This window comes from Aquila chrysaetos, chromosome 12 (assembly GCF_900496995.4).
Source record: "Aquila chrysaetos chrysaetos chromosome 12, bAquChr1.4, whole genome shotgun sequence".
In the NCBI taxonomy this organism is placed as follows: Eukaryota; Metazoa; Chordata; class Aves; order Accipitriformes; family Accipitridae; genus Aquila; species Aquila chrysaetos.
Window position 1 is genome coordinate 7,975,343 of NC_044015.1, and position 13,446 is coordinate 7,988,788.

Consider the following 13,446-nt stretch of genomic DNA (forward strand, 5'->3'; position numbering starts at 1 on the left):
GCTTAAAAAAAAAACCCCAAAACAGACCACCATGGCTTGTCCCTTGTTTGGATTAACAGGGAGTGCGGCGGGCTGAAACCACCACAGAATGGTAGTGATAAATGTGAAAATACCACAGCAGTGACCTGACCAGCAGGAGCTGCTCAATTTCCTAGTCTGACCATCAATCCACAACCTGCAAAATTATATTCTGAATGTGACTAGAAGAATGATACATTCTCCAGATGCGAAAGACTTACTAAGGTTCTGCTCTGAAGGATAACATAGATTAAAAGTATAGAGGCAGCCAAGCATAAACACATTAAAAACTCTAACCCTTCTAAAAAGGTCCTTAAAACTTTATGCTAGATTTTCAATAGATGAGATTCAATTTAAGACTCTTCTAGATACCTGTCCTGGCAACTTTTCATGCATATGAACTAGTCTATTATCATGAACCAGCCCATCATAACCTTTTTTTCCTTTCTTTAAAAAGCCATTTAAAAAATATAAAATTTAATGAGAAGATGAAAACCACTGAACAGCATCCTGTAAATATGACAGAATGCTTGCACATAGCAAGTTAACAGATCTTTCATGAAAGAATTCAAAAAACTTAAAATCGCTGGAGTTATTTTACAAACCTCCTGACATAGGTTACTGGTTACTGACTTGGTTGTCCTGTTTGCCTGTATGATAATCTATCTGCTGACTTCTCATTTGTTTTCTATATATTTGATATCATTGACATATGTAGCAGCTCTGGTTTCACCTCAATGAGACCTGGTGTTAAGAATTAGGCTGCACTAAGCACCTGGAGTTTGTCTGTCTCTCCACCATCACTGATACCTGCCCCCATAAAGGCAGCATATGCTGCAATCAATTAGCAACATCACTGTGCCAACTAAATCTTTGCCTGTCACTGGAAAATGAACTATTTAAGAGAAGGATGCCAGAGAGAAATGATCAGCATGAATTTGTAGGCCATCCAACTTGTCAGCAATGCAGTTTTTCAGTGCTGTTGCAGTAGCTCTCCTGTGCCATCAATTTTCAATTCTTGCCTTTTAGAAGAATTAAAGATTGTCTCAGCCCCCACCTCCACACCCACCCCACAAAAAACTTCAAGAACAACATGCTTTTAAGAAGAATACAATTTAGGAAATTTACCATGCCATAGTTTACCTGCTGGAGAGCACTGGGAGACTGTGCAGTGTTGTAGAAATTACTCTGGCCAGGCTGTTGAACTTGCCCAGAGTACAGATTTGAAGCCTGGGTGAGCGTAGCTCTGGCCTAGGAAGAGTGAAAGACACCATTACACTAAAAATACTTAGGAGAGCAGTTCAGAGATGGCATGGAACATTATTCTGTATTTCAACCAGTACAGTACAAACCACAACACAGGAACCTGACAACCTGAAGGTTTCAGCTTGTGATAAAGCTCTCATTTGCAAGTGGCAGAATAGCCCTTTATCACCTACCACAACAGAAATTAAATCTGAAGCTCCAGTTAGTGATAGAAGTGCAAGGAGCCCTGTAGTTTGGGGAACAATCCTCAATTCAGAGATTATACTAATGTACCTTCATGAAATCAAAAGAATATTCTCTTCCAAGAGTCTTAAGTTTCCTGCCACCTTGACAATCATGCAATTATCACAGAGGTGGGCTTACCCTAAGCTAAGCAATACTTGATTTATTATTGCATTATCTGTATCAAACCATTGCAGAAGGTTTGCATTTTGGAGCATTTCCTACCTGGAGAATGTGTGTATCAATAAGCTGAGAGCCTCCCAGTCCTGAAGCTTGACTGAGCTGATGTTCATATAAGATAGGAATAGGTTGTGTATTAGAAGTCTGTTGAAATGCCAGGCTTGACTGTGCCTTAGCAAGCTCCTGGTGTTGCACTGCTGGGAAGTTGTGTAAGGCTGTACCAGACAGAACTACTGGTGATGGCTGAGACAAACCACTTTGCATAAAAGCTTGCTGGGATCTGCAAGAGATCAAAGCATTATACATAAAAATGCGGACAGAGCTCAAAAATAAGCCACCAAAAATTAAGAACATAGGTTATATTCTTTAAACGGAATTAGAACGCTTAGCTCTATTGAACAGATTTTCACCCGAGAAAGGCAGATTTTTCTATTTACTCCACACACAACAAAATAATAGATGCCACTAAAGACCACAGGAAAAAACGACTAGGCTTTTAATTGAAATCTTAAAGTACACTTAGCTATTTAGATGTGCATGCTAAAATAATTTTTGCATAACTTAACTGTAACATACAGAAGCTACCAGCTCTTAGTTCCTGTGCTGTAAGGTAGGACAGTGGGGAAGCACCACATGTGAGCAGTTCCACTTAGTCATAAACTGCTTTGTTCTCTTAACTTCACAGATCTCCATAGTCCAACTTTTAACACTTACAGGTTAAATCACTGGATGCTGACAACTGTAGCTTCCAAATGAATGTTTTGGCTTCAAAATAGTAACACAGAGAGATACCACAGCCTTTAATTTTAACTACATATTCAATTCCCTTGTCACCAGCATAGGGAAGTTGCAGTTGTTTAAAAAACAAAGACTAAAACCAGTAGAGCAAAGCACCACAGACAGGTTGTTTTAGTCCATCAGAAGTATTTATCCAAACATTTCCATTAAGAGCCTGCCAAACAGCTGCCTTCAGATTGGAGAATCAGAGTTTTTAAATAAATGCCCCTCTCGAAGCTCTTCAGCTCAGAGGAGAGTGTTTTTGATGTAGAAACACTTCTCCCTTTATCCCTTGGTCAATATGTACCAGCATAGCACCAGCCCTGTTAATCTGTTAGCATAGCAGCCATGTGCTTGCCTGACAGAACACCCAGGTTAACTTTGTTCTGTACCTTTCCTTAACTGCAAATCATTCTTACAGTTGCACTCTAAGCAGTAGATAAACTTTTCCAGAACGTATGCAAAGGACCATCTTCAATGTAGCCAAAAACATTTTCACAAGTGTCCTAGTTTCAGCTGGAATAGAGTTAACTGTCTTCCTAGTAGCTGGTACGGTGCTATGTTTTGAGTTCAGTATGTGAAGAATGTTGATAACACTGATGTTTTCAGTTGCTGCTAGTAGTGTTTAGACTAATGTCAAGGATTTTTCAGCTTCTCATGCCCAGCCAGCGAGAAAGCTGGAGGGGCACAAGAAGTTGGCACAGGACACAGCCAGGGCACCTGACCCAAACTGGCCAACAGGGTATTCCATACCATGTGACGTCCCATCCAGTATAGGAACTGGGAAGTGGGGGCGGGGAATCGCCGCTCATGGAACTAGCTGGGTGCCGGTCGGTGGGTGGTGAGCAATTACACTGTGTATCATTTGTACATTCCAATCCTTTCATTATTGCTGTTGTCATTTTATTAGTGTTATCATTATCATTATTCGTTTCTTCTTTTCTGTTCTATTAAACTGTTCTTATCTCAACCCGTGGATTTGCTTCTTTTCCCGATTTTCTCCCCCATCCCACTGGGTGGGGGGGGAGTGAGTGAGCGGCTGCGTGGTGCTTAGTTGCTGGGTGGGGTTAAACCACGACAACAAGCTTTTTTTTTTTTGTTGTTGTTGTTGTTTTTAAACCAGTAACCTGTATGTCTCAAAGCATATCCTCCTCTGCACCTTTAAAGATGTGGGAAAAGTATTCATACTCTCATATATAGCACAACCCAAAACTCCATTAATACTGGGTTTGTGCGTGACCAGATCAGCTAGAAACATTTATTTAATCTGGACTGCATGCCAGACTGATTGTGTTTCTGCAGCTAGCCAACTGTTTGCAACAATTTTTGTCAGCTGTGGCAGGACAAGCAATATTTGGTCCAACAAAGTCAGCCAAGCACAAAGTCAGGATACACATGTAGTAAATTAAACCTTCTGTGGCTTCACCCTTCTGCACTGCAACAAGCCGGTTTTTCTACAGCACATGCAAAACCCTGTAATTAACTTCCAGAGAAACTTTCTCAAAGTGAAACTAATAAAATTTGTCAGAATTATACCACTGTGAGTCAGTTTTGATAAGAGCTGCAAGGAAGCTTTGGAAAGGCTTACAGTGGAAATTTTTCTGGCTATCAGTGCTATTTGAGAGATACTGGTCTTCCTATTATCTTTTGTAGCAAACAGAAAATACTTATTTTAAAACATACCCTGCTATCCCCTACACATTGAAATTAAGTTTCTACCACCTATGGGGTTCAATCTAGGATTTCAAAGTGTTTCAAGACTCCAGTGTTGGTTTGATTACAAAATAACAAACACAAATTACTGAATTAAAGGAACAGACTCCTCTTTTTCTGTTCTCTTAGTATGAAAGACTGATGTTTTCAGCTTTTTAGCCTGTTTTCCTAAAGATACAAATATCATGCATAGTTTTTGAACCCATGATTTCACAACTACATCTGCACACACCGACTAGCCAGACAGTCCACATATAGAGTGCTCAGCCAGACAAAAGAGATTTTGGGGAAGACAGGAAAATGAGGCAGCTATTGAGCACAGAACACACGTCTGCAGAGAAGCAAGTTCTATAAATTCTGCCACTCAAAAACCAAATAAATTTGCATACGCTACCTACCTATAAGGTTGTAAGGAGGAGTTGAACAACTCTTGGGCTTGTGAAACAGCTGGTGCTGCTCCTAAACTCAGCTGAGCTTGATGCTGTCCTTGCAAAGGTGCATAGATGGGGATGGGGATCTGCTGAACTGAAGCAGGCTGCATAAAAAAAGAAACCATTAAATATCCAAGGACAAAAGTCATATAGAAAAGCAACAGTTGCCAAGGCTGCATGCAGAGGTGCTATTGCTCCCATTCAGAAAATTACTTTCTAGCTGAATTTTACACTTTTCATTGCAAATAACCATCGGAAACTGAATCATTTAGATTTGTGTACTGCACAAGATTGCATACAACTTTGTACTACAAAAGTTGAATAAGCCTGCACTAAAATGGCCACATAAACACCTCCTGTGAATATGTACTTTTACACAAAGTATATTTGTGAGTGAAAGCTTATTCTCTCAACTTTCATGACAAATGCTTTCACTCTTAGGAACAGTAGAGATCAAACACTGCCTGCATGCACCAAAATGAAATGGCAAGGGCAGGCATGACCTCATTTTTGCAGTCTTTAGTCCCACACTCCCCTGCCCCCATTAGCCCATTAGTAGAGCTTTAAAGGCAATAGGGACAGGGAGGGGGGGAAAAAAAAAAAAAAAAGAAATCCCCAAATACCTGAGAAAGCCCTGGTTGAAAGCCTTGCTGTTGGGCCAGAGAAGGTGGTGCCAAACGCGCATGTTGGGTATTGAATAGATGACTTGTATCCATATAAAATGCTGGGATTTGAGCTGCAGTACCTCAGAAAGAGCAATACAATTAGTACCTGATTCCAAACATCTCCCTGCTAGAAAGGTTTTCATCAAGAGTGAGAGATGCAGCCACTGTCAGTACTTCTCAGTGTGACAGCTACCAGAGAGGCCGGGAGAAGAAACAGAACTGAAGAGCTGGGTGCCTAACCAGCTTTGGTATCCTTTCCAATTCACCCCCAGAATCTATCAGTCTTGCATATGCATCTTCAGTCCCATGCAATTCTTGGGGGATGAGCAACAGATTCTGGCCAAAAGAAGCATTTGGGTGAAGGAAGGGGAAGAACATGCTATACTGTCATGTAATTTAGGTTAACTATATGTAGGGTTTTCTTTAAAGAAAAACACCATCATTCTAAACTATTGTAGCACTTTAAGAAAGAAGTCAAGACTAAGTCATTCTTGGTCTTAAATAGTGATTTAAAATTCTGCAATACAAAAATGGTACATCAAGAGATTCAAACTTACTTTCCTCAACAAGCTAACAACACAGCATTATCTCTATACTTACTGAAAGAAACTTGCATATTTAGGGTAAGACACAATTAGTGAATATTTGCTTACAGAATGCTCTCTATCATTCTGTCTTTACTGCAGACAAAACCAGAACTGAATTTAACTCTCCAGCTTCAAAACTCAAAAAAAGCAGACATGTGGCTTCTCAGGCACAAACACTATTACCTGCTGCAGACTGAGACACATAGACCTGGGGACTTTGCTGTTGCTGGGCAATGAGGGATGGCATGCAGCTCAGCTGGGAAAAGTGACTGGCAGAAGCTAGGCTGCTCGTCTGCAACTGCTGTGGTTTCACTTTACATATATTGGGAGGGTCTGAGGTGCTTGCAGTCTTTGTACTCAGTGAAGAGGTTGTGTATGTTCCAGCTCCTAGAAGGAGAGAAGCAAGTGATACATCATAAAACAGCTAAAGATATTTCAAAGCCTCATCTTTCAGTGGTCAAAGTTTTGGGACAGCTATGCAAGCACAGCCACAACTGGTAAAGAACACTGAAACCTAATGCAGCTGTTTCCATCAACATAAGATGGACAGGGAGGCCAATTCTGTCAAGTTCATTATAGGAGGTGCTGCAACCATAAAACATGTCCCTTCTGAAGTACATGAGCATATAAAAATACTGAAGTAGACATCTTGGTTTGTTATGCAGCAAAATATTGCAATGTATAGTGGTTGTGCCTCTCATGGTTGAGAGCTGGGAGCCGGGCTCCAAAGGTGTTTTTCAAGCACTTCAGCTGAGATTTGGGCATACATTCTTTAAAAGGTGTGAAGATTTAACCAGATATAGCATCTTTTGTTTGCTGCAAAGAACCAAGATGGAAACCAGCACTGTTTGTGAAGAGCAGCTGGACATTTGCTCTGCCTAGGGTGAAGGGGTTTTGGTATGAGCTGTCAAAGCTTTGACACCAAAAGCAAGAGCACAAATGAAAGTAAGACTGCGATTAGCTGGAATCAGAACTACCATCTGCTCTAAAATCTACTTGCTTGCCTTCATTCAGCTGAACAAAATGAAACCAGTAAGGCAGCCAACATGAGAAGTTTACCTCCTCTTTCAAGTCCATCTAAGTGGCACAGGCAGAGAGATGTCATCTTAACATTCTCTTCAGCTAACTGAAGTGAAACAGGTGAATTATCTCCTTGTTAATTAAAAGATGTTTGGGAAGCTGCTGTTCAGATCCGACATTTCATACTAGCATAAAACTTCTGCTAGCTTTGCATTAAACATAATTCCAAAGGGAATCTAATCTCTTGAAAAACATAACCAAGGAACAATACAACAGGATACTACAATCTTGACATCTGGTACCTGACAGGGAAGTTGTCGGTGTAACTGAAGCCACAGGAATAGGAGGCATTGATGCACTAGAGAAAGAGCTGTAAGTACCACTGCTTGGCCCAGTGTTGCTGCTGCTGCTGCTACTGCCGCTGCCACCAGCAATGGGAGATGCTGCTGAGGTCACTGGCGAACTCTTCTCCCCCATATTTGGGGAATTCTCCCATGCTTTGCGTGCAGACTCCATCTATTTAAAAGAAAACAAATTTCCTCATCTATTAGGAAGTTTCAGCTAGTCAAACAGTGTTCCTCTTTTTAACAGTTCTTTTTAGTTCAAAAGGCAATTCAGGCTTCATGCGAGCCTCTTTTAAAAGTCACCATAATCGTGCAACTTTGTTCATGCAAAAAGCATACAGCCTTAAGTTGGAGCTTCTTATCTGTTCCAACTGCACACGTGCACAGTTCATCATCTTAACATTCAATGCTCAAAAGAGAATTCACTCACACTAATTTGGTTTGGTTTTGTTTGACATGAAGAGCAAAAGAAAAGTAAAACCCCCTCTAAATATTTCCATGAAGTCCTTTACTTACAAGTTATTGGGCCATTTAAATGAAACAGCCCCTTGCTTTCTTGGTAAATCATCCACTTTGAGTGACCACCAAAAATATCCAAGGCACTCTTCAGTAAATATGAGAGTAGTCAAGCTTAGATTTCCAAAGCAAAAGCTGTTCAAGAAGCAAACACGAGCTGACACAGCTTGTGCACGCTGCTTTACATTAATGCTAAAAATGCTTCATGCTCCTCTACTTCTATAATAAGACTTTAAGTCTTGCACAGCAAGGAAGATGAAACTTCAATTTAAGTATTTTATACACAATAATCTTCCACCAAAAGTAGAAAGAACTATTGTTTTACTGCACCCAATAACAATCTAATTACTACTACATTAGACACACAATGCCAAATCTGAACTGACACACTTTTGAGGGACTACTGAAAAGGAAATATTAATGTTCAGACTACACTTACTAATTTTAAAGGCTTAAACACACCCCATGGACTTCTCTACAACCTTCAGCTGTCCCAAGTTGAAACAAAGATTTTTGCTAGCAGAGCTGGATGCCATAGGCTGAAATTGCTCGTCTGGCAGACTGTAAGCTTCTCAAGGCCAGGTGCTGTCTTAAATGGTATATGTAAAGGAGCAAATACATACTCACCAATAAATCTGACCTCACTGCCTGGATCAACAGAGCCCCCTAACTGGGACTTGCAGTCTCTGAAAGTCATGCTTTTAACCTACCCTGTTTTATATGAGTTAGGCACAGTCTGGACAGACCAAACATGACTTAGGTAATTTGTCTAGATGCTTCAGAAGTGATAAAAAAGCAAAGTAATATCAAAAGAAGTGGGTAACAGGTGATCAGTACACACCCACATGGAAACTGGAGTTCTGTATTCCTCAAGAGAGTAAAGGGGAGGAGGGAAACTTTGTTACACATTAAATTGTTTGGAGGCAAGTAACCTATTTTCACTTTTGAGACCATCTTCCCCAGCACCATTCTCAGTTTCCCCTCCACAACATTTTCCTCCCTGTAGAGAGGGCAAACTTCAAAATTTATTATTAATCTGCTGGAAAGGATTTTGCTTAAGGTGGAGTACAATAAGATTACAAGCTCCTTTCTGAACACCACAAGCTCTGGTATGACAGGGTAACGGTCTTGTACTGCATTGGTATTAAAGAGAAAGTGAAGAAGTACCTGTGAATGTCTGAATAGAGAACATGTAGAAGCTTCTACTATGTTCAATGAGTTTCACGATGTCCTGGACAAACTATTGATAGCAAAAGCTAGTCTACATACTGCATTTTGTCTTCCATTTTCCCATTTGCAATAAAGGGCATATAACAGAGTCCTGAATTTTCTAACAGCTTTGCTTTTAGAGAGCTCCTTAACAATCTCTAACTTCTTCAGCCAGAAAAAAGATGGGGAAATTGGTACTCTAGGAGCGCCTATGCAGCACCATCTACAGACCAGACAGGAAGGAGTAAGAGGCTCTAAATTAAGTGAGGCTGGGGAAAGCACTGTAACTTCACTGCTCTCTTAGTTATGGGAAAAGGAGAGCACAAGTTGGAAATCATGGTTGCTTGAGGCCTCTCTTCACTGTTGACCCATTGGGGCCTTCACATTGCTATAATGGTCCAGTACATATTACCCAAAAACTTAACTGGAGACAAATACCAACGTGCATACCCTTAAGTATGCCAAAGTTTAAGCGATCAGGAAAAGAAAGCCGAAACATGTCAGATTCTGGACCAGATGCCTACACAGGAATTTTAGATAGAACCTCGGAACATGGAAGAGGGCCAGGCAGTTCAGTTTTAAGATTGGTTTGGACTTTCTTTTGCTCAGCTCCTTACCTACCAATAGCCCTATCAGCTAAGTCCTTAAGAGGATCTCTGCCTTAGTAAAGGTGTCTTTAGCAAAGTTACTCCAAGGAAACAAGAGATCTCAACAAGCCTTCCCATCTGAGCACCTTAGAACGATGCCAAGTACCCTGCTGAGCCTCCTCACAGACAGCTTTCTGTGACAGGGGACAGAGGAAAGATGATGTGCAAGGATTATTCATTATGGAGGCAGAGCCTGGAGATTCTGTTCTTTTAAGAGAAGGAAGGAAATGCGTTCCTCTCTGCTGCCCCAAAAGTATCTTTTAAAAGAAGGAAGGATTATATCGAAGAGGATGACAAAGAGCAGCTCTGCTCTGTCTGGACCAGAAGGGCTGTTGTAAAAGCAATAGTCTCAGTGCACGCTTCAAAACAAGCTTGTTGCTTTCAGCATTTGCAAAAAGGAGGTAGAGCTCCAGTGGCTGGAATAGAGAAGTTAGAGGCAAAGCTGCTTCCAAATGCCTTTCCATTCAGACTTTGGTCAGTGTTCTTCAAGGTAGCCTCAAAACATGGATCTTCAACATACTCTGTTAGCACACATCCAAGATCTACCATCCACTGAGAAAGCAATCAAATCACCAACACCAGAACAGCAGAAAAATAAACTGCCAGATGAATGACGCAAACACCACAGTTTGCTTTGTAACTGAGCAGTGTCACATTCTTTGCAGCATCATGCTACAGTAATGTTCCTACCTGTATTACATGTGAATCAGGTATCCAGCTGCTAAACAGTTAGCGACTGCTATTTTAGAAAAATGCTTTTGGACGCCAGAAAGTCAGATTATGGCAACTTATGTAATAAGAATGCAATAGAAAACCAGATTTTTGTTAAATTATTTGTCCCTCTCCATCCCTCTCCCCATTTTTGCTGGTCTAGTTTTAAAGTGATGTTACATTTTTTTCAGGAAATAAAGCGTTAACAAAAGAAAAGCAAAGATTCAACAAGAGATCATTAATAACTATCATCTGTAGAGAACATGAGCAAGCAGCTGTCAAACCATGCCAGCGAGACGCAAGTCTCACTGGGATTGACAAGCAAGTTTCTCCAAAGTGTTAGTTCTGCATTCAATCCCTAGTTTCATTTCTTCTTTTAAAAATTTAGAGACACTAAGTTCAAACACCACTCTTCCTTAATAGTAAAAGCAGCAACAATATTTCTACTAGTTCAGTCACCTGTAGTCACAATCACAGAGCAGATCTAGGACACCAAAAAAAAAAAAAAAAAAAAAAAAAAGACCAAATACTTCTAAAGATACAGTAGCAAAGCCAGAGCCCAACTCTATGTTAGTGAGTTATACAATGCACACAGTCCAAAATCCAACAAAATGAGAAAACATAATTCAAAATATTCTACACACTTGCTCTACACTGGAGAGCAGAAAACAACAGAACATTTATAACACAACAAAACACGTTCTGACTAGCTGATCAAACTGCCCTTCACAGACACCAACACACCACCTACATTTCATTATTTAGAACTTTAGCCATCCAACTCAAAATCACATTATCACTGCAACAAATCTTACAGCTAAGAAGAAATCAAGCTCGGCTTACCAAGCAACTCCTTACAGCCTTTAATACCAAACCAAGCAACTTACTTTAAGCTAAACTTTCAAAAAACCTCAGTCAGATTCTGATGGTTTGTCATGAACACTACAGTACAATGCTAAAATGCTAGGATCTTTTTTTTCAGGGTGGTGGGAGCCAAGATTGGTTGAGATGCCAAGTGTTAATGCAATACGGGGTTAGAGATTTATAATTTAAATGCATCCTTTGATAGAGTCTTTTGTTTCAGCCATCCGTTTATATGCAAAAGCAGTTCAGCAGAGGAAACAAAGGAAGGCTCTAAAAAAAAGGTTCACCAGCAAGTTCTCCATTAACTTTTTCCCCTGCATGCAAGAAAACGACCCTTAGAGGGATGTTGTACATACCTTGAGGGTGAGGTCGACGGTAGCGGGAGAAACTGGAGTTAGGCTGGAGCTCTGTTGTAGAGTCTCCCTCCTAGGGAGGGGAAGGGTGTGGGGCAGGGGCACCTGAAAGGCAGGCAACACACATCACATTCTAACTATGTCTACTACAAAAGCCCCAGAAAAGCAAAGCTCAAGCTTTATTAAGTGAGCTACAATTTCTTCAAGGCTTGAGCATTGGCAGGGAGATTTTGATAAAATCAGGTGAAAATTTGGTAGGCGGGGAAAGGCCATTCAGCAGGTGCTGAGGTGCTTCTCATCTCTCTTTAAGAGGCTGAAGACTAAGGTTCTAAAGTGTCCATGTCTTCTGCATAAACAAATACCAGTTTTCTGCTTTGGGATTTACTTTAAAGTACCATTTCAGTTTACTGATATGCAAAAATTCTTCCCAAGCCAAGTTTGTCCCCTTTTGTACCAATACAGTACACGGGGCTTCATGACCTTGAGTTCTGAGATGCAGTTTCTGAAAAGAGGAAGCTACGTATCTCCAAAGTCACACGACCATGAAACAAACCAAAACAGATTTGCCATCCAATAACTGAATTCAGTTATCTTCTCTTTCAAAAGATGAAAGATGTGAACTTAAGGAAATAAACCTGACATAATGCTATTGCTATCTTTGCCTAAGAAAACACTGATGGGTTTCCTAGAATTTTCAAATATCAGAAATACTGCAGTGGCCGGTCTATTACTTCTAACCATTTCTTTCTCCATTCAGACCACAGCTCCTGGACTTCCACTGGATGAGATAAGGCTAATCCAAAAGACACAGATACTGAAGCTTTGAAGCAGGTGATAGCACAGATCCTTTGTGGCCAGGAGCCCCTATCTCCTGTGTTGGAAATCCAACTCCAGCCCACCACAGGGGAGTGTACACTAACATCATTAATACAAAATGATTCAGTCTTTCACACTAACCACCAAAGGCACAAACGACACCACCACCAGAAAATCCAGCAGAAGAGTAAGTTCAACCAGTATTGCTTCAAAACTGCATTAAAGGATGCTGCAGTAAGCTGAAAAGCATTTCTTAGATGGAATTCACAAGACATCTTCATAAAAACCTGAGATCCTACTGCATGATTCTTTCTTCCCCCAATCAACAAGTGACTCAACTCTGAACTAATTCTATTTCTGCTACTCAAACAACAAAAATCACAAGATCCAAGTTCCCTGACATCCCAGCACACTCAAGACAAACTTGATTTCACTACAAGTCACAACCCAGCAGGTCTCCTCAATCACTACACCACACTCAGTCAGGATCATTGGCTTTGAGGACTGCAAACATCTCATCTCCATAACAACTGAACAACTGAAAGTCTGCTTTCAGAAACGATTAAGCTGCTCCCTTTACATGCAGTTGCTGTGATTTCAGGCTAGAGTTCAAAATTGCTTTGTTTGTAAAAGCCTTTCTTTAAACTCACCTACAGAGCTTTGCTACTGGTACCAGGTTTGAGTCCCAACTGCTGCCAAGAGCACATTCCCTCATTATGCCTATTCTTGCTTTTTTAGAATTGTCCCTAGAAACATCATCTCCACTTTCTGTGCTCTTTAGCTCATTGTGGCTGTTCAAAAGACAAGAAAATACCTGAAGAATTCCAGAACAGATACTAATCAAACCAAATGTCCTTCAGAGTAAGATTACTGGATAATGCACAGCTAGTTAACATGAAAGAAACCCTAGTGACTTGTTTACTGAAGGCACTATTTTGTGCTTTAAAGAAATGTGAAAATATTTTCTTGTCTTCAAAGTCAAGACGATCACTGCAATGATCACTGCAATAGACTTACGTTCGTCACCAAAGTCTCCTCCATTTTTGTACTGCTAGTAGCCACTGTGTTAGGATGAGAAGAAGGTGTAGTGTAGTCTGTTACAGACTC

At 40.5% G+C, this 13,446-nt stretch overlaps 1 protein-coding gene across 1 annotated transcript in view; it reads right to left on the bottom strand.

Moving 5' to 3' along the window:
- Positions 1-13,446, bottom strand: part of PRRC2C (proline rich coiled-coil 2C) — an 80,475-nt gene that overhangs the window by 10,302 nt on the left and 56,727 nt on the right. The window contains 8 exon segments of the mRNA XM_041127632.1: positions 1,162-1,269; positions 1,732-1,966; positions 4,575-4,711; positions 5,231-5,343; positions 6,043-6,246; positions 7,182-7,395; positions 11,527-11,628; positions 13,357-13,446. Coding sequence (XP_040983566.1) covers positions 1,162-1,269; positions 1,732-1,966; positions 4,575-4,711; positions 5,231-5,343; positions 6,043-6,246; positions 7,182-7,395; positions 11,527-11,628; positions 13,357-13,446 — 1,203 coding nt within the window.